Below are 25,563 nucleotides of genomic sequence, written 5' to 3' on the forward strand. Positions count from 1 at the left end.
TGGGAATGACTGTCCGTAGTCTGTGGACACATAGACCCGCAATTAACCCCGAGTGTGCAAATCGCAGTCACCGAACCAATCCCAAAACCCCCCACATACATTCCTCGACTCCGTCAACAATAAGTGGATTGAATTTTTTTTTTTGTCATTTGTTTTTTTTTTTTTACATTTTTTTATAAAGACCTCTATAAATAGACCTCACGCCCGGAGAGGGAAGCCTACTTCCAGAAAATGATGGTCCGCACGCAGCTGCGTTTGATGTTAGGGCTCTTTGATGTCGGACGATGTGCTTCTGGGCTCCTTCTGGGGTTAGAAGTTTAGCTCGGGGTTTATAGCTCCGCAGGCGAGCGCGGGACGGCCGACAGGCGCCCGCCTATCTGAGAGGGCGGGGGCATATCCTGGGGGAAAAGGGCCGTGTCATCCATGGTTGTCAGACCTACTAAATAAAATCCTGACACCAGGATGGTTTTCCCAGCAGATTGCCCTTTCTAATGAGACAGGACTGGGGAGATCTAAGAGCTCTGGAAGGCTTATCATGGCTCCCCATAAAGGGATAGCCTACGTGTTTTCTTTTTGGGATGGGGGGGGGAGTCCTCGAGCAGAGGCGGCTCTCAGTCACTGGGATCCTGGTCTCTGCTTTTCCCACCAAAATCCTTGTCTGGCTTTTATTGTGCTTGAGAGGACAATAAAGTGTAAGGCATATCCTAAACTGTCATTATCATGCTCTGGGCTTACAAAAGTAGCAGCGAGGTAACATGGATCTAAAAGGCCCACTTGAGAAAGAGGCTCACGTTCTAGTTGCATAGACCCTAAAGACCCAACAGTGGAGGTCCTGAACAGAACCCCCCCCTGCTCCACCCCCGTCCCACCCCAAAAACAGGCCCCGCAGGTGTACGTCAACTGGCCCAAACCATCCCCTTCTCCAAACAAACAGGATGTCTGAAATTAGGACATCCTCCTGGCGCGGCAGGCCAGAACGGGGCCCAGGGAAGATGAGGCCGTCGTTGGTCCATCTGGCACACAGGGTGCCGTGCTCCCGGCAGGAATGTTCCCTCCTTGCCGTTTAAACAAAAGCTGTAAAAGACCGTCTGGACTTGCTCCAACAGGAAGTGTCAGTTTTGCGTCAGAAGGGACAGCCAGAGAGCATCTGCCGCACCTCATTTAAACACTGGAACAAATTAAAAAAAAACTGGAATAAACAATATTTTCACGCTTCCGTATGGTGGGTAGAGGATGACCGCAGGAAGACAGTGGAATTAAAACATGGAGCAGGCTTGACCCTGAATTACTATCGGAAATGAAAATGCCGGGAAGCTGAAAGTCTCCTCAAACAAAAGGAAAACAAGGCAATAAAACCAACGCAGCGGCAGTTATAAAATCACAAAATAAACACCAGCGTCTTCATCAGGGACGCAGCTCACTTTTTATTTCCTCTGCGCCAAACCCCGTCCTGCGACACTTTTGACGGCAGCAGCATCAAGGGACATGAAATTCTGCCAGCCAGAAGGGGGCTCCACTGCGGCCCCATGAACTGAGGACGGCCCACGCATCACTCCCAGGTGGAAGAGGAGATAAAGGAAAACTTCAGGTCTCCCGGCACAAAGGCGGCAGCAAACAGGGAGAATGGGGCGGACCCTGGCAAATTAATCACAGGATTCACAGCTGGGAAAACACTGTCCCAAAATAAATGCCACACAAAAAACGAGTGCGATAGGGCAAAAAATAAACCACGAGTGCGATAGGGCAAACAATGATTAACAGCGTAGGCACTCTGCAGGGAGGAAGACACCTGGCTAACATCTGTCTCGCCTAGCAACACTGCACTGGTGTGCAGAAATCAGAGGCTGGTCATCTCCGGGCTGTGATACAGATACGTGACTGGCGCAGGAAGCCGGCCACACGGTACTGGCCGGATAAATAAGAACAGGCAATACGAAGGGAAGTCTGAGCAACTTTTCCATTGACGGTTGTCCCAACCTTTGGGTCAAGGGCAAATCATAACAGCTGGGATTTATTTTATCATGCCTGATTTCATTATAATCATATAACGCATTCAAGGCTCAGGATAGTAAAAACATTGAAGGATAGAACATTTATTTAAGGCTCAGGATAGGAAATGCATTGAAGGCTCAGGAGAGATAATGTATTTAAGGCTCAGGATATAAATGTACTTAACGCTCAGAATAGGAAACACATTGAAGGCTCAGGATTGAACAGGCAACTTTGGGAAGTGTTTAAGAACACTGGTATACAGAGACTTGAGCCCAAGACGTCTGCTGCTTCTACAGATCATACAGCCAAGATAATTTACAGTACAAGTCACCAGAGTTTGCCGGACAAACACAATCTGCAGGCTGCTGCTGCTTCCAGGGCCGGGCCCATGCCCGGAATCGAGCGGAGGAAGGGGCCCAAGGGGGTGCGGGGTGCAGAGAGGATCTGGATGGAGCAGCCAAGCCATCTGTAAAACTACACCGTCCAGGAAGAACAGAGTTGGAGATACCATCAGAGCTTAAGAACAAGACCAAGATACAGAATGTAAAGAAAAAACACCAGTTCTTGAAATTCCTTCTCTTTGCGAACCACAAAGACATTAGTGGAAGGTAACCATCGTTAGCCGCTGAGAACATCATGAGAAAAAGGCTGTAGGACCTAATAATCTGATGAGGCCACACCCTGTCGGGAGGCTAAAAGGTCTTGACTCACCAGCCCGAGGCTGCGGAGAGGTGAAGATTGGGCAGTCGCATTCTGTCAAGGCCTGACCTCATCCTCACTGTTCTGGAGTCAAGTATCTTATCCCGGGGTGCTTGCAATCACTCCACGATGATCAGAGGCTATTGACGGCTAATCCGAGCACCGTCATTACCAAGCTCTTTGAAGCCCCTGCCATTTCTGACATTAGCCTCTCGGGACCCTGGAGGGATCAATAACGAAAAAGTGTCGCGTCCGGTCAAATCGAGCCGGAGCACTCCCTTGTTTCTGTGCACTTCATATGGATGACACCTACTTATCTTCTGGAAACACAACAGAAAATATTAGCCTGTCTGCTCGGACAAAGTGGAGACACTCAGCAGGCTACCACAACAACCAATTCTCTTTAAGTAACTGGCAGCCTTATGAGTTCTGCGGTGCTCAAATCACACGTATAGAGCATCGGATCCTATTTACTGTGGTCACGCCGTCCATTGAACAGGCCATCAATAACATGTTGAATCTGAAGAAAAACTGGCAGCTCATACACATTCAGAAGTTTAGTTATAAAGACTTCTTCTTCTTCCGGCTGCTCCCGTTAGGGGTCGCCACAGTGGATCATCAGTTTCCATTTCTTCCTGTCCTTTGTATCTTCCCCTTTCACACCAACCACCTGCATGTCCTCTCTCACCACATCCATTAACCTCCTCTTAAGCCTTCCTCTTTTCCGCTTGCCTGGCAGCTCTATCCTCAGCATCCTTCTCCCAACAAACCCAACATCTCTCCTCTGTTCATGTCCAAACCAGCACAATCTCACCTCTTTAACTTTGCCTCCAAAACGTTCTCCAAACCGTTTGTCTAATATACTCGTTTCTAATCCGGTCCATCCTCGTCACTCCCAACACAAATCTTAACATGTAACTTGGTTAGAAAGACTCCTTCCTGGACAAATGTAAAACATTCATATTCACAATTAGGGCTCAGACTCCTGGCAAGGTCAAATCCATCATCTACCACTGCAATAATATGATATTGCGTTAAAGTATTGGGGGGGGGGGGACCAGAGGCCAGGTTGGAGTCCCCGACGGTTAGGTGACCATCACAAAGCATGCTCAGATAGGTGGAGGAGGAATGCTGACAGCAAAAGAGCACAATCCCTAAGCAGTCACCACAGTGTGTGAGCTCCATCGTTACAACCCACAATCACAAGGATGATCTGGTAACAAGGAACGAGAGACACATCACTTTCCACTATCATCTACAATGCAAGCCTTTTAAAAGTGAATCATACAGTAAACCCAGCCAAGTTTTCAGATAGAAGAGATATAATGACTACAATGATAAATGTTTGGTCTGGTCTACTGTTTCATTCTACTAAAAAAAAAAATTGAACCGAGCCCTATTTTTTTGCATCTTAGACGTTGTAAGTGGTCACGCGGCAAAACCCATCATGCCCTGAGTCAACAGTGATTTTCCTGTCAGGCGGAGGAGACGTTAACCTCAAAGTTTGGGTGATCCGCAATAAGAAGGCCAGTCTACATTAACTGCACTTGAATGTGACACTGTGGTTAGCTCTTCGGTGAGGAGGATCACGCAATGCTGTATGCAGGCAAAGGCAATGGCACCTAATTGGCCCGGAGACCCAGCGATCTCCCCAGATAGCGTCGCCGGCCAATCTGAAGATGCTGGCTTTATCTGAATGCGTGATTACCCACATAGGCAACCAGGCAGCTGATTTACCGCAATGTTCCACAGCCGAGGAGAGCTGAGGAGGTGTCAAACACTCACATGCCGTGCCAGATTAGGACACATATCTATACCCCAGGCCAGACTCAACACTTCCACAGGCTTCCGATCGGGAGAGGAAAGGCTCCTTCGTAGACAAAAGCCAGACGTTTAAGGGAAGAAAAGAGGAAGAAAAAGACATCAGCGAACTGACTCGAACTTCAGATGGAAAAGGAATTTCGGGCTTCACAGCGCCTTACAGTTTCATTAGCCTGGCAGAAACCCTATCCTGAGGCAAGAGCAGCAAGCCTAACATTTATTTGTCAGAATACGGGTTTGCAAACTTGAGATGTAGCTCATTAAATTCTGGGAAGACCAAGGCATTGAACAAAAAAAAAACAGGGCTGAAATGACTGGTACATACTGAGAAATAAATAATACAAACTGATCAGAGACCTGTGATTTCAGATTCTGTCAGCTGACCATAGCTAGAAACACAATCACCCCTACCTCTGTTCTGTCATTTCTGACCCTTAAAGTCAGAAATTCGTGTGAATATATCCCTGCCATCCTCCATTTCTTTCACCATTTGTAAGTTCAGAAAGCAAAAGTTAAATTTAATCATCAGACCTGGCAATCACTTTGCTGAGCTACCTACTTGAAAAGATCACGGACCTTCAGGGAGGTTAATCAATACGGCCAATGCTGAGCACTTAGCCTCCTTGTTAAAGTAATCTGGATACATCCTACATCTGTTTTCCAACCACAGACAGATATGGCAGCACATTTCCCGCAGCCTACCAGCGCTGGCAAGAGACACGATTTTTATTTATTAGCTTTGATGTACGACGGAAAAACACTGAAAGAGAACATTCTAGGAGTGGAGATCGTGACATGATATGCTGGAGAAACCTGGCTTCACTGATATGGCTGGTTTCAAGAACTTATTTCAGAGGGAATCTAAAATTATCCAGAGTTGCATAGTTTTCAACAAAAAAAATGCAGAATTATATATTTATGTACTTTTAATAAAGTTAACTATGCATTTTATTACCCACCCAGCACTGAAAAATTCGGCACGTAAAAATGCTGATTAGTGTAAATTCTGAATGAGTTTTTCCGAACATTTGTGGTTCCTACAGTCTGCCCTTTTTGGCACCCAAGAATGTTCATATCATAACTCAATAAATTACCGTTTTGTAACCACATACTGAATATATCTTCTGAATGGTAACTTCTCCAAGGCAAATTCACACACTTCATCATGTCAGTCGAACTGAAACGTGGAAGCAAGTAGACATGTCACATGTTCGTATGAAATCAGGTGGCAGCATAAAGACGGTCACGTGTTCATATGAAACCGCGTGGCAGCGGAGAGATGGTCACATGTTCATATAAAACCGCGTGGCAGCGGAGAGATGGTCACGTGTTCATATGAAACCGCGTGGCAGCGGAGAGATGGTCACGTGTTCATATGAAACCGCGTGGCAGCGGAGAGATGGTCACATGTTCATATAAAACCGCGTGGCAGCGGAGAGATGGTCACATGTTCATATGAAACCGCGTGGCAGCGGAGAGATGGTCACATGTTCATATGAAACCGCGTGGCAGCGGAGAGATGGTCACATGTTCATATGAAACCGCGTGGCAGCGGAGAGATGGTCACATGTTCATATGAAACCGCGTGGCAGCGGAGAGATGGTCACATGTTCATATGAAACCGCGTGGCAGCGGAGAGATGGTCACGTGTTCATATGAAACCGCGTGGCAGCGGAGAGATGGTCACGTGTTCATATAAAACCGCGTGGCAGCGGAGAGATGGTCACATGTTCATATAAAACCGCGTGGCAGCGGAGAGATGGTCACATGTTCATATAAAACCGCGTGGCAGCGGAGAGATGGTCACGTGTTCATATAAAACCGCGTGGCAGCGGAGAGATGGTCACATGTTCATATAAAACCGCGTGGCAGCGGAGAGATGGTCACGTGTTCATATAAAACCGCGTGGCAGCGGAGAGATGGTCACGTGTTCATATAAAACCGCGTGGCAGCGGAGAGATGGTCACGTGTTCATATAAAACCGCGTGGCAGCGGAGAGATGGTCACATGTTCATATAAAACCGCGTGGCAGCGGAGAGATGGTCACATGTTCATATAAAACCGCGTGGCAGCGGAGAGATGGTCACATGTTCATATAAAACCGCGTGGCAGCGGAGAGATGGTCACATGTTCATATAAAACCGCGTGGCAGCGGAGAGATGGTCACGTGTTCATATAAAACCGCGTGGCAGCGGAGAGATGGTCACGTGTTCATATAAAACCGCGTGGCAGCGGAGAGATGGTCACGTGTTCATATAAAACCGCGTGGCAGCGGAGAGATGGTCACGTGTTCATATAAAACCGCGTGGCAGCGGAGAGATGGTCACATGTTCATATAAAACCGCGTGGCAGCGGAGAGATGGTCACGTGTTCATATAAAACCGCGTGGCAGCGGAGAGATGGTCACGTGTTCATATAAAACCGCGTGGCAGCGGAGAGATGGTCACGTGTTCATATAAAACCGCGTGGCAGCGGAGAGATGGTCACGTGTTCATATAAAACCGCGTGGCAGCGGAGAGATGGTCACGTGTTCATATAAAACCGCGTGGCAGCGGAGAGATGGTCACATGTTCATATAAAACCGCGTGGCAGCGGAGAGATGGTCACATGTTCATATAAAACCGCGTGGCAGCGGAGAGATGGTCACATGTTCATATAAAACCGCGTGGCAGCGGAGAGATGGTCACATGTTCATATAAAACCGCGTGGCAGCGGAGAGATGGTCACATGTTCATATAAAACCGCGTGGCAGCGGAGAGATGGTCACATGTTCATATAAAACCGCGTGGCAGCGGAGAGATGGTCACATGTTCATATAAAACCGCGTGGCAGCGGAGAGATGGTCACATGTTCATATAAAACCGCGTGGCAGCGGAGAGATGGTCACATGTTCATATAAAACCGCGTGGCAGCGGAGAGATGGTCACGTGTTCATATGAAACCGCATGGTCACATGGTCATATGAAATCAAGTGGCAGCAACGTGACGGTCACATGCTCATATGAAATTGTGGGCTAGCGTAGCGACGGTCATATGTTCATGAGAAATTGCAAGGTAGTGGAGAGACGGTCACATGTTCATACGAAACCACATGGCGGTATAGGGACAGGTCACATGTTCATATGAAATCATATGGATGTGTACTGAAATTTTCCTGTTGCCTGGTACAAGAGTTACAAATTATTTTTTGACTTTCCAAATAATATCACTCCAACATTAGGACTAGATGCCGGAAATTCATGCAAAGCCAGGAACACACTGGTAATACTGCCCAAAATAAGTGACCTGCATGAGGCCTGAAGGGTGTGCTGCATGAGGCCAGAAGGGTGTGCTGCAAGAGGCCAGAAGGGTGTGCTGCATGAGGCCTGAAGGGTGTGCTGCAAGAGGCCAGAAGGGTGTGCTGCATGAGGCCTGAAGGGTGTGCTACATGAGGCCTGAAGGGTGTGCTGCATGAGGCCTGAAGGGTGTGCTACAAGAGGCCAGAAGGGTGTGCTGCATGAGGCCAGAAGGGTGTGCTGCAAGAGGCCAGAAGGGTGTGCTACAAGAGGCCTGAAGGGTGTGCTGCAAGAGGCCTGAAGGGTGTGCTGCAAGAGGCCTGAAGGGTGTGCTGCATGAGGCCAGAAGGGTGTGCTGCATGAGGCCAGAAGGGTGTGCTGCATGAGGCCAGAAGGGTGTGCTGCATGAGGCCAGAAGGGTATGCTGCATGAGGCCTGAAGGGTGTGCTGCATGAGGCCTGAAGGGTGTGCTGCATGAGGCCTGAAGGGTGTGCTGCATGAGGCCTGAAGGGTGTGCTGCATGAGGCCTGAAGGGTGTGCTGCATGAGGCCTGAAGGGTGTGCTGCATGAGGCCTACCTAAACGAAACAACACACACCTGCCATACTCAGCTGGCCCAGGGACAGATGGATAACATGCTTAGGCAGGGAGGGGCATGTATTGCTAAGTCTATTCCCTGCTCTTCTGGAATTGACAGCTGTCCAAATGCCTGGCACAGAACCCCCCCCCCCACCCAAACCCCGGCTCCCTGCTGACACTGCTCTTCTGTAGCACTGCCAGTTCCCCGATGCCACATTCATTAAACTGTATTTTTATTTTATTTCTTTTAATTTAAAAAAAAAGAAAACCCTCTGTAAAATTTTTACAAACAAACAAGAGAACAGAAAGAATGGGAACATTTGGCCGAAAGTACGACTGCTGGAGGCATTCCATTGAGAACCATTACAATGCAGTGGGGAGGGGGGGGACTTGGAGAATGTCACAGGGGCCAGCCGAACATGCTCACACACTCCACCATGTGCCGCTGCGTCACACAGGACGCACAAAGCGGACATGGCTGACTGTAGGATGTAGTGTCCAAGTTCAGCATTTCGCGAAGGATGAGGGTCAGATAAACAAAGGCACTACTGCACCGGACTGAAGACATCCAGGCCAGAAAAAGGCCAAAGCTGGACGGTACTGAGAAATGCCGTAATGAAAATAAACATTTTAGCTATTGATCCCCCTGTGCCCTGCAGCAAGCGAACAGATGGTTTCATATGCAGAGTAGAAGAAGCATCCTGCAAATGACAGCAAATGGGATTTTTGAGAATAACATTTTCCCCCTTCTGTTCTGGATACATATATGGTGTTAATACAAAGTGTCACTAACAGAAAAACCCAGTTCAAGCAAGACACCGCTCAGTAGTCCAATATGGGAAAGACATCAGGGAGATGAAAGGCAAGTTAGAGTTTTTTTTCCCCCTCCCCCTCATTCTCTCTCCCTTTCTCCTCCTTCTCTTTTTCCTTAGTGTGCTGCCACCACCGTTCCAGGGAAGGAAGATGATGACAGGGGCCTCGGCTGCCCTCAGGGTAGATATCGAGGTTACGCCCATCTAGATATGCAAGCTCACCATTGGTCGCCAAATCCAAGGGGGCGTGGCCAGAGAGCAACAGCAGGGTGCTACAGGCTCAATCTGAACACCCTGCTTGGCTGACTTGGGGTAGGCGACTTCTTTCACATCCCCAAATAAGGTGAGAGGGTGCAAAGTTGTGGTTTGTTCTCAGGGGTCAACAAAATCATCCAGAGGCACTCTTTTTTCCTCTCGACCCCCAGCCTCTGATCAGTGGGTGGAAGAGATTTCCCTGGCCAGGGGCATCACGACAGAATGCTTGTCAGGGCTTGAGTTCACTCCGGTGTCATGTGAAAGGGAGACAGCCAAAGCGGACTGACAGACAGGCCAGGCCCAGAGGACACTGTGCCCAGCAAACGCTATAGCAGGCTGCTGTTACCTCCCATCAGCATCAGGCTAGAAAGCCACCTGGCCAGGTCTCCTAAACCCTGCCCTTGACCAGCTAACCATCACCTCTAAAAAGTCATTACCTTTTGTGCCATCTCAAACATCTCGTCTACCCATTACAGCAGAGCTGGAGATAATTCCAGTATCAGTTCTCCGACTGCCCTATCAAGTGTGCATCACACGCTACTTAGATCAGAAGCAGATTACTGGAGACAGAGATCGTGTTCCCAGTAGGGTTTCAATGTGAGCATCTTGGTTAACCACCACATCCCTGAAGCATAAAGTGATCCGGGTCATCCAAAGTCAAAACACACATATGCGTATGCAAATAAGTCAAAAGCTGACAAGCGGATAATGCATAGAGATATCCATAAGCACCTACGTCAAGCATCTGGGAGCACCACAGACGTAAGGGCCGTCAATATGGGTCGGATGCAGAAAGGCAGCATTGGGAATACACGTTTTGTACGTTTGCTAATTTTGAAGCATACAAGCAAAAAAACAAAATGGCAACCTTCCCCACTACATTTAATCAAAAGAACATGGAATGGCCCAAAACCAAAATGACAACCCAACCAGTCACAAAGAAAATAAAACTGATGCAATCTGTAGAGCATGTAGCTTTTAATTAGTGGTTTCCGTCCCCTAATTGGCTTCATTTCCCCCCCTCTCAAAATGCGGGAGCTTTTCGAATCGGCCATATTTAGAGGGTTCTGTTTGTCTTTACAGAAACCGTACACCATAATCAGTGGACAAAATGAACGTCTTAGGGGTGGTGTAAGCAGTATCTGTAATGCACTCGAGTTCTTACCCCTTTTATTTCGTTGTTTTTGTCGTTATTTCCCCCACTGAAAGCCAAGGAAGAAACGAGATTCTACAAAACAGAAATATGAATTTTTCAAGGCGGGCCAGAAAGACAGATGGATAGACAAACTTGGGGGATTTAGGGGGGGGGTTAAGGGACTTCCCAAAATAAAACAAAAAATGAAAGAAAATCTCTAGTTGGTCAGCAGAAGTGAATGTGGTTGATCCTACACCGCACTCAAAGTTCGGGACGAACAGCCGGTCTTATCAGACGCAGAAATAAATGCACAAAAGAATCATGCTAACACTGTTTCATCCCTGGGGGGCTGATTTTCTACCCATTGTATATAAATGGAAATTTCACTGGAGCAATTCGACCACAATACTCAAGGGTATTACAGCAATATGTCTCTAAGCACCGAACCCAGTAACCTTCCGGTTTAAAGCCTATGTCCCATGACCACTATCTATCGCTATCTGCTCTGGACAGCAGTGCCAGGAATTGTTTTTGAAGTTTATTTTGAGTTAAAAAAAACATTTTTCCAAAACTTGATGGATAATCCATCATCTGATATAATTTGAACAAAAGTATAAACATCAAGGTATATCAAATAAGATTTAAAAAAACACACAAAAACACACCATTATTCATTCAAAACAAAAGTATTTGGCGCATCGGAACTGGGCAAGCACTGAAGCTACCATTAACTGGGAAAAACATGATTTATCTAAACTAAAACAAAACAAAGTCATGTTATACACATACAAAAGGGATGTAAACAACCCATAAAATAACAGGATACTGCAGTTGTAAACGACCATAATATGTTTATATTCGTCTGCAGCACAAAAGTTTCCAGTGGCTGAGACAACAAGGAGTATTCCTACATTTCCATTACGTTTCCACTCCCGAAATGTGAACACACTAAAAGGTCACTCTCTAAATAACCGAAATGCCTAAATGTACAGAATTCGCACCCCTGGACTGCCGCAAACAGCACCGCGATTTTCCAGCTTTCCTTTTTTGGTGTTGGAAGGAGGACGCTGGTTGCAATGATGCCGATTTATATACAAACAAACCCGCATGTAGGGACACATGCGCCTGCAGGGACTCGGTAAACAGCCACAGGGAAGGGGCCATTGTAGTCACGGGATGGAACCCAGGGAAGGCCTGGCACTCCCCAACAACACTGAAGCTTGGCATCCAACTCCACCGGTGTCCCTGTGATACTCATCAGTCACTGTAAACTGTAGCAGGGATTTAACAAAACGGCTTTGACAGAACTGAGGCTACTTAGAAATCTGATTAATCGCTGAAATCCAAATCAAATGAAAACAGCTGATAAAGCAATAAGTATCACACAAAGATGATCCCCCAGCATTAAACAAACCATGACTTCTGATTGATTCTTTTGGTGGCACACGTGTACAGCAGTGATCCATAAAATCAAATCAATCAATCGATCGATCGATCTCTCTCCCCCTCACACACTCTCTCTCTCTCTCTCACACACACACACACACACACACACACACACACACACACACACACACACACAAATGAGCCTGAAGGAATAAAGCCGGGTGTTTGAATCCTGCAGATCATCATGTGCAATCTGAAATCAGTTGGCGTGCATCCACATCCTGTAAATATCCCTGCACACAATGCATTTGAAGCACTGTTGGGACATGGCTGGCCTTGTGCACGGACCGGCTACGGGACTCCTAATAAGGGCCTAGTTTGGGAAGGAGGCCTGACCTCATGTCTTGTCGAACCATAAGACATTTTATAATCGGCCACTGGGGGATGTGCCTGGGTAACAGGCAGCTGGCCACGCCCCTCTTTGCAGGGGGACCCCACCCTCATCCTCTCCCCACCCTCCCTGCCAATCAGCCAGCATTATGGCATGACACACAGGGGCCACCTACGTGCTGATGAAGGGGCACTTGGAAGTGCTACCTTCCCCTAAGAAAAGGACACTTTTAAGTTGTAATGAGGGATGCGTCGCAACTGAGAGCCTGCAGTCCGCCTTTAATCCATGCGGGCGAATCACATTACAGAAGGAAGCACGGCCCGAGTCAGTGAACCAATCAGGATGCGGACAGAACAAATGGCCGCAAATGGCTGACAAATGGCGAAGCCAAGTGCGTATCCTCTCCGGCTGTGAGAGCGTGAGCTGCCCCCCTTCCCGCCACCCCCCTCCCCCAGCGTTCGCGGCCACTTGGCCCCGGGCGAAAGAGCCGTTCTGGGCCCTTGTCTGTTTACAATTACTGCAGCCTGCCTTCTAATGAATCTTCCCCAACTGCTGCTGCCTGGCAGCCACTGCTGCGCAGGAACAAGGGAGCCATTAGTGAAGGAACGAAGGAAGGAAGGAAAAGAGAAAGCTAAAGGGGGGGGGGGGGGGGGGTTGGAGGCAGAAGAGAACAGCAGGTTTCAGCTAAATCCCCTCAAGGTCATCTGCTTCAGAGGCGGTTCTTGGTGGGCGGCCTTCCTCCCTCCCAAATGCTGGAGTTATATGGCCGACCAGGAGGAGAGTGGCTGGGACATCAGAAACGGTCCCCAAGGCGCAGATGGAGCCCCGCTAGCCTCCACCAGAGCTGATGGCCTGTGCAGAGGTCTGCGCGCCGACTTCCTGCTCCAACTGACATGCCGGACCTCCTCCCGAAATTTCCGCTGCTCCGAAATCTGCAGAGAACGAGGCTACAGGCGCGAGTTCAGAGAGTTTGGCAGAAACCCTCCTACGGAGCAACGGGTCGACTCTTCTGCAACTATAAGATCCCTTTGCTCGACCCAAAAAGCGGACAAAATAAAACGTATAAAGGCTCCCGTCAGGACACAAGATGTTCGTGATGCATCATGTGAGATACAGGATGACTGCAGGGCGCTTATCAATGGCAAACAGCATACTGTCCCCTTCATGAAGTTATACTGTGCAGGAGTTTACTGTCCCTATGCTGCCACGCTTCCAAACGGTTATATGACATTTGTTCTGGACCCTGACTGATGTGTAACTTATTACAGTAAAAGCATTTCTGACATCTGACATTTCGCCCTCGGCCTACCGCCTGAGAAGCCTGCTTCATGGTTTACCGCCGTTCCTACAGCTCGACCCGTGACCAGACACTGCCCGAGAACCAGAGTTCAGGAGGATTCAACCCTCACAAGCTGCTGCCAAAAGCAAATAGCACTAAATTGCAGATTTTGGACAAATCCTTTTTCTAAACCACCCCCACCCCCCACAGGAAGTCTTTAAAATTCATCACACATAATAGACGAGTCTCCTCCATAAAGTCATCTATTAATTTTCTGAGACCACTCAGGGTAGTAGAGAAAATTATCCCCAGAGAAGGGATGGGGGGGCAACTCAGACCCTGTGATACAACATAGTTACATGAAGGCCCCAAAACCCCACACACACCATCACATGGTACAAAGGAGACAGAAAATTTAAAAAAATTACGTTCTCCTCCACACCAGGGAAGATAACTGCTAAGAGTCCGACGGACCATCATCTCACATACGCTATGAACCACAGGTTCTCCGAAACAAAAACACCAACATGTTTGTGACCGGAAGCGGTCTTTCCGGACGGGCGAACAATCTCCTCACTGGTGGGGAGATTGATTTCGGCTCTTTCACGAGGGCTAGCCGACACCGATGACTGGGCCCGTTTCAGAGTATACATTGGGATTCCTTCATGGGCCGCCTTGGCGCTGCCCGTGGCCTCCGGTGCACAATAGCCGTCTTGTTTGTCGCCGGGACAGAATGGCCCTTGTTCGAGGCGCTTTCCCTTCCTGACTCGAGGACCCAGTCCACAGCGGTGGCCTTCCAAGCTGCCCCCGCCTAAATCCCAGAACTTACATCTAATCCACCTGTAAGCGGCTCGTAATGCGCCGCTGGGAAGTTGCACAGTAGTGGGCTCCTCTGGGGTGCATGTCACACAATGGGGCGCTTATCCCCCCACCAAGACCCTTCCTCATCCAATGGGGCTGCTTGTGGCTTCTCAGCCAGGTGCAAAGTAGGGATGACATCATTTGGCAAGGCCTGGGTGCACACACATGCAAAACCGACACATATATGCAGTACTCTGCGTAAGTCAAAGAAAATGATGTTCTTCATGTTTAAAACTTTGTGCTTTCATGTGTAAAACGTTATATTACATAACCACTTTATATACAACCACTAGCGCGCCATGTTTGGCTAATCAATACCTCACCGAGTCATTTAATCAATTAATCAATCGATTAATACATTTTACCACCAGGTCAAAATATTCAATAAATAGCCGGAATGACTGTGGTGCCCCTGAGGAGGAGTTTGGGAACCAAAGCGGTGTTCATCCAGCCATCTTACCCGCTGCTTTTTAGAGAACAAAAGAAAAATTTTTGTTACTGTTTATTTCTATATGTTCTAAAGGTAAATTGTGTGTTTTTTTTCTGAGCACATATACACTTACTACCCAAATAAATAGCTTTAAATGTTTTCTTTGACTGAATAAGACTTATGCATGCATGCATACCTACATACACAGCCTATGGACAGCATTTTCTGCATGCATGGGCTCAGGAGACAATGGAAAAGAATAGAGCCAGCACCCCAGGCATGAAACACCCAATACTCTAACACAGCTATTTCCCCTGGACTTTCCGAAACGTTTCATGGACAAAACTGATAATCGTCCTTGAAGGCATCTTTCGAAAGACTCCATCTACCCAACTCCCAGTGAGGTAATAATCACAATGCTTTTTTTAAGGCAATTTTTTCTTTCAATTCCCCCCTGCCCTGCATTACGACAGTGAGAGAAGAGCGTGCCTGTTGCAAATTGTGGTGGCGGGGTGGGGGGGGGGGGCATTAGGCGTGGCAATAAGGAAAAGGCTGGAGATTTCCTGGACTGAGGGCATTCTGAGGCTCCTGTGTTCTCTGCTCAGGGAGGCAAGATTACACACGCTGAGGGCGTCTGCCAGGTATCCGAGCTCACGGAGCAGCCTCATCCCCGGCCTCTCAGAGCGCACACACAAAACAGGAAGTGCAGGCCTGCAACCAGCGTGCGCCCCATGTGGCTTAGCCCTTGTTTAGTGTAAACTCTCCTTTCATCCCAGCCCAGGATCTGCTTGTTAACCCGCACAAAGCCCCCCTAAAAGCATATGTGAGGAAGCCATGAAGCTGAAGAGCAAATTCAGAGCCCAGCACTGAGGCACACATCCAGGACTTGACTTTGGGGAGAACCTTCATGCAAACACACCCAGGACTTGACTTTGGGGAGAACCTTCATGCAAACACACCCAGGACTTGACTTTGGGGAGAACCTTCATGCAAACACACCCAGGACTTGACTTTGGGGAGAACCTTCATGCAAACACACCCAGGACTTGACTTTGGCGAGAACCTTCATGCAAATCGTACTCAAACATTCACCAGACTTGCCTCTTGGGGCAGGTAAGGTGTTGTCAGGCACAATAGCCCAAAATAAATCGGTTCAGTAAAATATTCTACATATGTAGAAAAAAAAAAACAATTAAAAATGCCTTGCAAAGTCTTATAAATCAGGCACATTTCAGGCAAATGGAGTATTTTGTTTCATTAGTGTACTCCTTAATCTGCTACGGAAAGCAAGCTGTACAGATGTTTGTACTGAAGGGGCCCGCATGGCAAATGGACATGTTATCTGACATCAGCAGAGAGCAGAGCATGTGGTCCCACACCAGTCTTAGGAACTCCAGGCCACCTGATGTCTTGGGGCTGCCACGTCAGCATTCTGATACCTGGACACTACGGCGGGTTAGGCGGGGAGGGGGGGCGAGTGGGTCCACCACTGGCTGTGTTTGCAGTCCCATAGTCAAGCCACCTTTGCCTTGGCAGAACCAAGAACATTAATCTCATTGCCCCATTTCTGGGTTCAGCAACATTATAAATAACTCCTTTGGCTAAATATCAACTGGCTTAAAAAACTAACTCACACCAGTACCCGGGTGGCGCTTGGGTTTGTGCCCCTAGTCTACTTTCCTGTACTTCAATTAAAGGGATATACGTCTCACTTTTCAGGAAAGCGGGTAATTGGTGTTCCATTAATCTAAAGTACACACCGTTATTCTTACATGGATGAATAAAAAAAATTAAAAAGTCAACCTGGGGCACACTCCGTATCATTTACAGGTTTTCCAAACGAGATGACTGATAGGATCATCTACCCTGACTGTATCTACAGGAAGGCCACCATACCAAGATTAAACTAAACAAATGAAGATAGCCATCATCACACCAGGTTCTTCATGGAAGAAAACAAAGATTAAGAAAGATAGAACGTCCTGTTTTGACTATCAAAGTCATTATCACCTTTACATTCTATGCCCTTGTACACTTCCTCTTTTATGGAGATGCACGGCACAGGATCTTCATCCACAATGAGCAGGAAATGAGTGGACCTCTCACCTTTTGATGCTCAGGCTTGAAACTGTACCTTCCAACTACAAAATGCCGGGGGAAAAAAAAAAGGACAGCAACCTGCTTGCAATTTTTTATTTTTATTTTTTTTAAATCTCACTCAAGAGACAGATATCAAAAGTACTCAGGGAAGCACCAGTACTGCTCTCTTCAAAAAAGTCGACGTAGTGTCACACCACCCAAGCTGTGAGTCAAGAGGCGGGGGAACTGTCGGCCCCGGCGAAAATTCCAAGCAGCCGGGGAGGGGGGCAATTCTATGAAAGATTATAATAAACAGGAATATATCGGTGGAAAATATCGAATGACACACTTGTCAGGAATTGATGATGTAATTTGTCAAAATGCTGCTCTTGGATTTAATATATATGTAAATTCATATTTTTCAAACGTGGCTACAGAAATTAAACTGCAACTGAAATTGGCATTTATTGAGGGAGATCAAGTATGTGTGACTCATTTACCCAACCGCGAGCGGTACGGTCTCCTGTTTCACAATACAGAGAAAAATCATTTACAGGCAGCACAATAGGAATGGAGCCACTCATGGCATGGTCGCCGGGGGGGGGCAAATGCTAAGCAAGCAGCGGAACTGCACGTGAGGTTAGGGTTTGAGTAGATGGTGCGAAGAGGCTGAACACACACACACACACACACACACACACACACACACACACACACACACACACACACGTCACCGCAAACAGAAGGGCCTTGATAGGAAACACAGGGCTATTAAGATGGCGACTGGTTGCCAAGTCCCTCCAGATAAGCATCTCCAGGCCACAAAGGTGGGCACTCTCCTTCCCGTTTAATTTCTAAGGACAGAAACATCCCCGCAGACCCGTGGTGATACACCACGATGTTGCATTTCAAAGAAAAAGAAAAAAAACAGCCCAAACTGGATAATAAAGGGATATGCTAATGGTCGGCTGAGGCCATATAATGGTTTTAAAAGCCAATGGCGCGAGGGTGCTTAAGCAGAGTAGGAAACGACCTGTAATGACAGCCAATCGCTTTCACACGCGGGTCGCCGGACCCGAGCGGTTCCACCTCAGTTGAGGTCTATGCATGCGGGCGCAAACTGCCGTGTGCAGCTGCCAGACGCAAAACCGGCTCTCCTGAATAGCCCTGAACCCCCCCCCCCCCCACCACCGCCGCCGCCGCCGCCACGGACTGGAGACGCACGCGAGGCACGTCCCTGGCTGCATTCCATGGGGGTGCGTGTTGCAAATCAAGGTCCGACCCCCAATGCACCCCACCCCAGGTTTTATAGCTCAACGCTCTTGTGCAATGCTGCTCTTCTGGGGAAAGACCGCAGAAAAGCAGCCACAAACTTGTACTTCACAATAAAGTAACTGGCTGCGTTTTGAAAATTTAAGCCAATGTTATATAGGTCTGTTCCTGTTCATCGAATGTAACTCTTCTAGATTTTCTTAAACAGAACCAGACCAACAAACTCCACTATACTGTTCATAGACAGCCTTGTGGTGCTAAGTTGTGAAGCAGGTACCAAAGGCAGCTAAGGTTTAATGAGGATGGGGAATGTCCCTCAGCCAATGAGCAGCTCATCCCTTTCAGTGTCCATCTCCACTGACCAATCCGGGCTGAGGGGCAGGAAGCAGAAGAACATAGCACATGATATATTTGTGAACCACAAACAAGTTCTATATGTTCAGTGGTTAATACAATAAAATCGTTTATTCACAAATGACTTCTCCATGCCATTTTACTTTAAAACTGTCTATACCCATAATTTTAAGATCTCTTAACTTACACAAGGAAAATATAAGATTCTGGACTTTAGTCCTGCACTCGTAGCTTGTCAGGGACCTGATTCGTTCTGCAGACATTACAGTTTACTCAAGTATTTCATGAGCAAACAATTTCTTCCTGTCATCTGCGCCGACTGCATTTCTCCGTGAGCGTATACTTAATGTCGACACGAGTTTACACTGATCCAGGACAGATGGCTGACTGGGGAGCAGTTTCACTGCATTAAGATTAAGGAGAATTCAAAAGCAAAAGCGCAATTAAATACAGTCCCCATAACCAAATTGCAGGATAATGGTTTTTATTGTGCAAACCACTGACTCTTAAATGAGAGTGCTTCATGTCACTCAAATGTATCTGCGGCAATCGTTTCAATGCTGATATTCACCCCTCCGCAAATTAAATCCGTTAAAGGCAACACAGGATTAAATTAATTAGTCAGAACAGCAAGGCTGCACTTAAAGCAGTTTCTCCTAAGCAAGCCCTTGTACAGATCTTAGTTTTTGTTTACATGAAACATAGCAAATTAATAGCAGTGTTTGCACAGAACACCATAAATTATGGTCCTTAAGGAATTTATAATGTCAAGGCCATTTCCTGAGCAAGACGATATTTAAGTGTACTGCAGAGGAACTGGATGCAGGCCATTTATATACGTATGTTTATGGTAAGAAACTGCATTTAGCAGGTCACTTTTGGGGATTTCTCCCAGCTTGCATGTTTTTTTTAAACCCTGTTTTTTTTTCTCTTTCAAGGCACTGGGAGGTATGCAATTAGCAAAGCCCCCCCCCACCCCCCACCCAACAATTATTAAAAAAATTTTAGGGAGGGTCACTAAGGTCAGATTCCGTAACTTTGCAATCAAGTGTGGAAAATGAAAAATTACTGGGGAGGTTGTTTGAAAGTGAAAAGGTATTTTTTAAGATTTAAAATAGTCAAATAGTCTGGCTTTGTCAAGGCAGCAGTCATTAGGCGGCAGATTAAAACTAATGACAAACCGGTTTTACTATGACAAGACATGCAAGGCCCATGTCCAGCTTCAACCCCCCCCGCCCCCCATTTCCAAAGCGAGGACACCACCAACACTAACCAGAGCTGCAACACTGAATGCACAGTGATCGCCATTGGCTTTGAAGAACTATACAGGTTCAAACATCCTGTATTTCCTAATTAATTGCAAATAAAAGTTATCGCCAAACTGGAAACCTCTGCCTGCAATTCTATAACATTGCAAAACGAAATGTATATCGATTAAAGTATAAAACTCTAGGACCCTTTTGAATATAGTATATACACATAGTACTCCAAGTTAATGTTTCCATATGATAAACAACTGAAAAGAGACAGAGGTCTGTAATTTTGCAAGCAGTATTTATACCAAATCTCTGGATCTCCAATCACGTTATGTTATGGAGTTACTCCAGTGGATGAAGAAAAAAAAAGCTAAACAGAGATTTACTTTACCAGCCACTACTTGGCCTACAGTCGGGCACTCGAATGAATATATTATAGGTGAGCAGTGTCCGATTTGGCGCCCCCTTCTGTCCACTCATATGATTACATCTGTGTTCATTCAACACTAGGAAATGTGACCCATCCCAATGGGACCTTCTGAAAAAGAACATCCGTTCAGCCTAGGCCAGCCTTCCGCTCAAGCTATGCATGGTTTGCAAATGGACTTACTGCGGTTTCATAAACCAGAGCGCATAATTCCTGATTATTGGCTTGGTTAGCATTTCACAGATTGGTATTTGCAATATTTATACCTAAAAAATAAGGAGAAACAGCCTGTCGTTGCGTCAGCAGCGAATTATATGCAAAGCCAGAATTCTGACAGCAAACAAAAAGCAGTTTGTTTAGGAGGGCAGTAGTACGTTTCACCTCTCTTAGGCTTATTACATGACCATGCGTATACGCATCACCAAAGGTGTTTAAAAGTGGCTTGCATTACTGAGGGTGTTTAAAACAGATGAGGAACCACATAAAGTGTCACTTCACCGAGAGCCACTCAGGGCCTATTCAGCATAATCATACTACCCAGGCCTACGACGACTACATTTATAGCCAGCAGCTGCAGTGCCTATTCATACAGAGCCCAACACTGATTTCTGCACAGTAGCGGGGGATTGTAAAAGCGCCCCCCCCCCCCTTCAATGGCTGGCTGACCCCATAGCTCTCCTTTCACCTTGCTCCTCCAAAACAGACATCTAGGAGGCAGATAAGTAGGAAGTAGATACTTGTTTCTGATAGCGATCGCCATCATAACAACCCACTAGGGGACGTGGGGGGGGGGGGGCTTCTCAAACCTCTCTCTAAATAAACGTGGGGGTTTCCCTTTCAAAAGCCCCCACCCCATACCTCCCCCCTCTACCCCCGCCACCCCTCTGTCGAGCAAATAAACACTGCTCCACCAGCCTGGGCGAGCTTCGGTCTGACCACAATGAGCCCAGTGACACCAAAATGTCCCATTAATCTTCATTTGTCCGCACATATTCCAGCATTCTCATGGTAATGGGCTCAATGGCCGATGAAGAGGGGGGCTCAGACTGAGCTGACAGTCCTCTTCATGGGGACGGGGACACGGACAGAGAGTAAGTGGGGCAGCTAGTAACACCGTCGCTCTGTTGGGGCAACTTGTGTTTCCCATCACGGCTAATGCGTTTGACATTCAAATCAGGGCCCGGCAGGAGGGCAGACTAATTTGATTTCTCAGCTGCCAGGGCCGCTTCCTGTGCCGGGGCCCCGGGTGGGATCCCTGGGGCCCGACACGTCTTCCCGGGGCAGTCGGCCCCGCCTAATGGGTCTCAGAGCGCCGTTGGCAGCGGAAATGACACTGGCCCGTGAGGCCTCCGCTGTCAAACCTCCGGGAGAGGCATGTTTTCATTGCCCCAGGTGGTGATAGTGCAGGGAGGGTCGTGGGCCATTTGCGGATTGACAGCTGGCGTCGGCCCGCGAGGTGGGGCTCCCAGCTAGTCCACGCGGCCTTTAGGCTGGCGGGGTGGCCCCCAGCAACACAGCCCCCGTGACCATGCCCAAAGGCTGCAAGCCCCTGACCTTCTGAAAGCGGAGGTCCACCTAACTGCTGCAAGAACAATTCCTATTTTGGGCTTCTCTCCTCATGACGCAACAAATCAGGAAGCAAAAGTGATGGAGGAGGATGATTAATAAGCTCCACATTCATATCTCTGTCGCTTGGCCCCCTCCCAAACACAGATTCTGCAATCCTTTTTCAAGAACTCTTTTGACAGAATGAGGGTGTTCTTTGATCACGGCGCAGGATGTTTCACTAGGAGATGTTGGATAAGCGGGGCAGGGATTAGATGGGGAGAGAGGAAGCTAGACCCTCTACCTTATCTATCATATCCGGACGATTGGTGGCTGCCAGGACCGTGACGTCTCGGAGCTGCTCGATTCCGTCCATCTCCGTCAGCAGCTGGGCCAGAACCCGGTCAGCCACGCCTCCGGAGGCCGCAGAGCTGCGGAGGAGACAGAACGACAAGACGTCAGGCTCTCTCGAATTGCCGGACGCATGCGGCGTCGTCCGCCTGCCAAATATTAGCACTTTCACGTTTCGTAGTTTTAAAAAATTTTGTTGGAAGTACCAAACCGTACACCACAACCCGCATACAGCATTATTTATTTCTAATCCTTCATGTGGCGCATGGTTAAAGTACGTTTAGGGTTCTCCGAAACTTCTCTTGGCCAAACTACAGAAGCAGCTTGATTTCCCCTTGCTACGTACTTTATGTACCCATTTTGCATGAAGTTAAAGCAAAGCCGCAAACTGTACAGCAAATGCACTGAGGGTAGGAAAACTCTTCATCAGAGCGAAATCTGAGCCTAATTAGCTACTGAGAGCACAACAAAGATGTTCTTAATCTAACATCCTTATTAAAACCGCGTGACCGGAACAAGTTGCAGAAAAACAGGGGGTCGCGTTGCCTGAACATGGCTCCTCCCTGCTCATGTTAAATCCTGAAACGGCCCATAATCCCTGTTTAGAGGTATCGGATTTGAAAGGAAATCACTCCCCTGGCCCCCACTGGCTACAACAGAAAAGAACACCCTAAAACCGCCAGTGGGCCGCAGATTCCCACCCCCAGCCCCCTGCTGTTTTTTGAGCTTGCTAATTACTCCCCTCAAAGCCGACCAGTCACTCTGGTTTGGGAGGGGCGAAGGCCAGCATGCTCCCCCTAAAGAGAATACACTTTTAGCCATATATTTTTAAGTAAACATGTTTATTGGCTACTTGGGCACTGCGGCTTAGGAATCTGTGCTCATGTAAAGATGGTTGCTGGTTTGAATCCCACAGCCGGCAGAATAATATCATCGACAGGGCCTTAAACCCAAAATCTGCCATGCTGGGGGCAAGATAAATGGCTGCCTCCAAGCTTTGCTCTCACCCATATAAACCCAACCAGATAACATGGGGCAGCCAATCAGATTCCCTCTGACAAACAGAGGTGGGTAGTACAAAGAGTCACAGTCACAGAGCACTCAACTGGTTGGTTGAAAGAAAATCTTGGTCTGGACTTTTACTCTCTGTACCAGAGTTACCCACCTCTGCCTGTCAGAGGGAATCCGATTGGCTGCCCCATGTTATCTGACAGACGAGTCACTGAGGTCTCCCACAAAAACACCAGCGACACATACCATAAAGTTTGAAGGTCTAACTGATGTCAGGAGCTCAACTCATCTAACAAACAGATGGGAGGAGTTAACTCCAGGCCGTGAAGAATCCCATGCATTATAAAGAAAAACCTCAAACAAATCCGCAGGAGAAGCAGACCGCTGTCATTTTATAGTTCATTAGAACCAACGCTCTGTCAATGATGATTTTCCTGTTTATTTTAGACATGTCTTAAGCAACTGATCACATTACAATTACCAAAAGTTTCCAGCATTCACAAATAATGTCATCATTTCTCACTGGTCTCCTGCAGACATAAGCCCGGTGGAGAACATGGACGGCTCAGTCATTTTAGATTTGACTTTGGTCCCCTAACACAGAAAACAGAGAATAAACACATACAGCACATCTGTAGATCCTGGGCCGTGTCCAATCGGGTTGAGGAGCAAGGCGGTGCTGATATCTGTTTTGTCTGCGTTCCCACACCATTCCATTTCTGCGGGGTTTACTGGGAGCCACGCTCCACGGTCCACTTCCCCATCTGCCCCCCGTCAGCACAATGGAGCTCTTGTGCCCCCCCCCCCCCACTGTTTGGTCCCTCATGGATTCCCCGTGCAGATGTTCCATAGCGCCCCCCCCCCCCCTCTGCCAGATCAGAAAGCGTCATATTTTGGGGGTCGACACTCCTGGAGAAACGAATGACGGCTTGATCCAGTTTGCACCTTGTAAACGAGAAACTCATGGGGGGAGGGGGGGGGGGCACTAACAGAATCTGGACGTCGTGCACGTCACTGTGCGCAGACCCCAAGGATGATGCCCTACCTTCCTCTCTCAACGGCCAGGGCGTCAATCTCGTCAAAGAACACGATAGAGGGTGCCACAGCTCTGGCCTTCCTGAAGACCTGCAATTGGAGATACGGCGCTGGTGGGAGGCAGACCAAAAACGATCCCCAAGCAACCGAGTCCCACCAGTGTTTAACGTCGATGCTCACAATAGGAATGACTTTCCACAGACAAACAACTACATCAATACTGTACTACAGCTGACTGGGGATTGGACCAAGTGCACCTCCCTTACTTCTCTCACTGCTCTCTCAGACTCGCCCACATACTTGCTAAGCAATTCGGGACCCTGGAGAAGAAAAAGAAAAAGAAGAAGAAATTTATCAGATTCAGAAAATATAAACAATTGAACTTCAGCTGAGATCTTTGTTCTCCCATTAGATCATCCCAGTCCAATACAGGATCATTTTGCTGGTCCTACTGACCCATGCAATCTGACCAAGGCATGGCAACCTCCAGTAGGTGTTAGTGCACAGTAGTTAAGGGAGTCACAGTTTTACCAAATGAATAAAACAAATAAATAAATAAATGCGTAAACAGCCAGCTACTAAGAGAACGACTCGGAATAACAGCTGAAGTACTGCAAAGAAATTGCACTACAATTAGAGGCTGGTTATTTCAGAGATATAGTGGGCTGGGAGTAGAGGTTAATGCAGAGGACAATGGAGGGGAGTTGGCTGTTGGGGGGACTCAAGGGGGCTCTTTCCATCAAGGAGGATAAGCACTCAGGCACCGGCGTCCAGCGTCTCCCGCGCGACTCTTTTCAGCACCTTGGAGGAGGGCACTGAAATAACAGCCTCTCTCGTCTCCTTGAAAAAGCCTGGAGGGTACCTAACGGTCAAGCCGCCCCCCCCCACCCCACATACCCCCCTATCCCATTAAGCTGCTCTTCAGCGACTGTGTCGAAGGCCTGAGCTTCACACGACACTCCCACAAGTGCTTGTCAGACTCCATTTAAAGTCAATGCAGCGTCCCAACTGACAGGGTGATTAAAACAAAAGTTTACAACTGTATATTTTTGAGGCGAGGTAATTAAACTTCATTTTTAATTTAACACCGAAACTGGTGGCAATTCAATGTGAAACGCAGATGTTTACCATAACATTCCCAGGAAGCCCATAAGGCCCATAAGGAGAAGGTTGAATGATTTTTCTGTAAATATCATTGGCATGTGGGACCAGAAGCTCCCCACCACTCAGGGGCTCCAAGGACACCGTCCCTCGTCCCAATCAGAGCCCCGCTGAGCGAATCTGTCACAGGTATGTCACCCTCAACCCTCACCCAGGCC

General features: G+C 47.7%; 1 protein-coding gene across 1 annotated transcript in view; it reads right to left on the minus strand.

The window, feature by feature from the left end:
* The window catches only part of afg2a (AFG2 AAA ATPase homolog A), an 84,060-nt gene that overhangs the window by 38,329 nt on the left and 20,168 nt on the right, over window positions 1-25,563 (minus strand). The window contains exons 12-14 of the mRNA XM_023795939.2: window positions 24,511-24,564; window positions 24,255-24,334; window positions 22,152-22,278 (exon numbers count right to left, since the gene is read on the minus strand). Of these exons, the coding sequence (XP_023651707.2) occupies window positions 22,152-22,278; window positions 24,255-24,334; window positions 24,511-24,564 (261 nt within the window). The remainder of the gene's footprint in view (window positions 1-22,151; window positions 22,279-24,254; window positions 24,335-24,510; window positions 24,565-25,563) is intronic.

Source organism: Paramormyrops kingsleyae, chromosome 12 (genome assembly GCF_048594095.1).
Source record: "Paramormyrops kingsleyae isolate MSU_618 chromosome 12, PKINGS_0.4, whole genome shotgun sequence".
In the NCBI taxonomy this organism is placed as follows: Eukaryota; Metazoa; Chordata; class Actinopteri; order Osteoglossiformes; family Mormyridae; genus Paramormyrops; species Paramormyrops kingsleyae.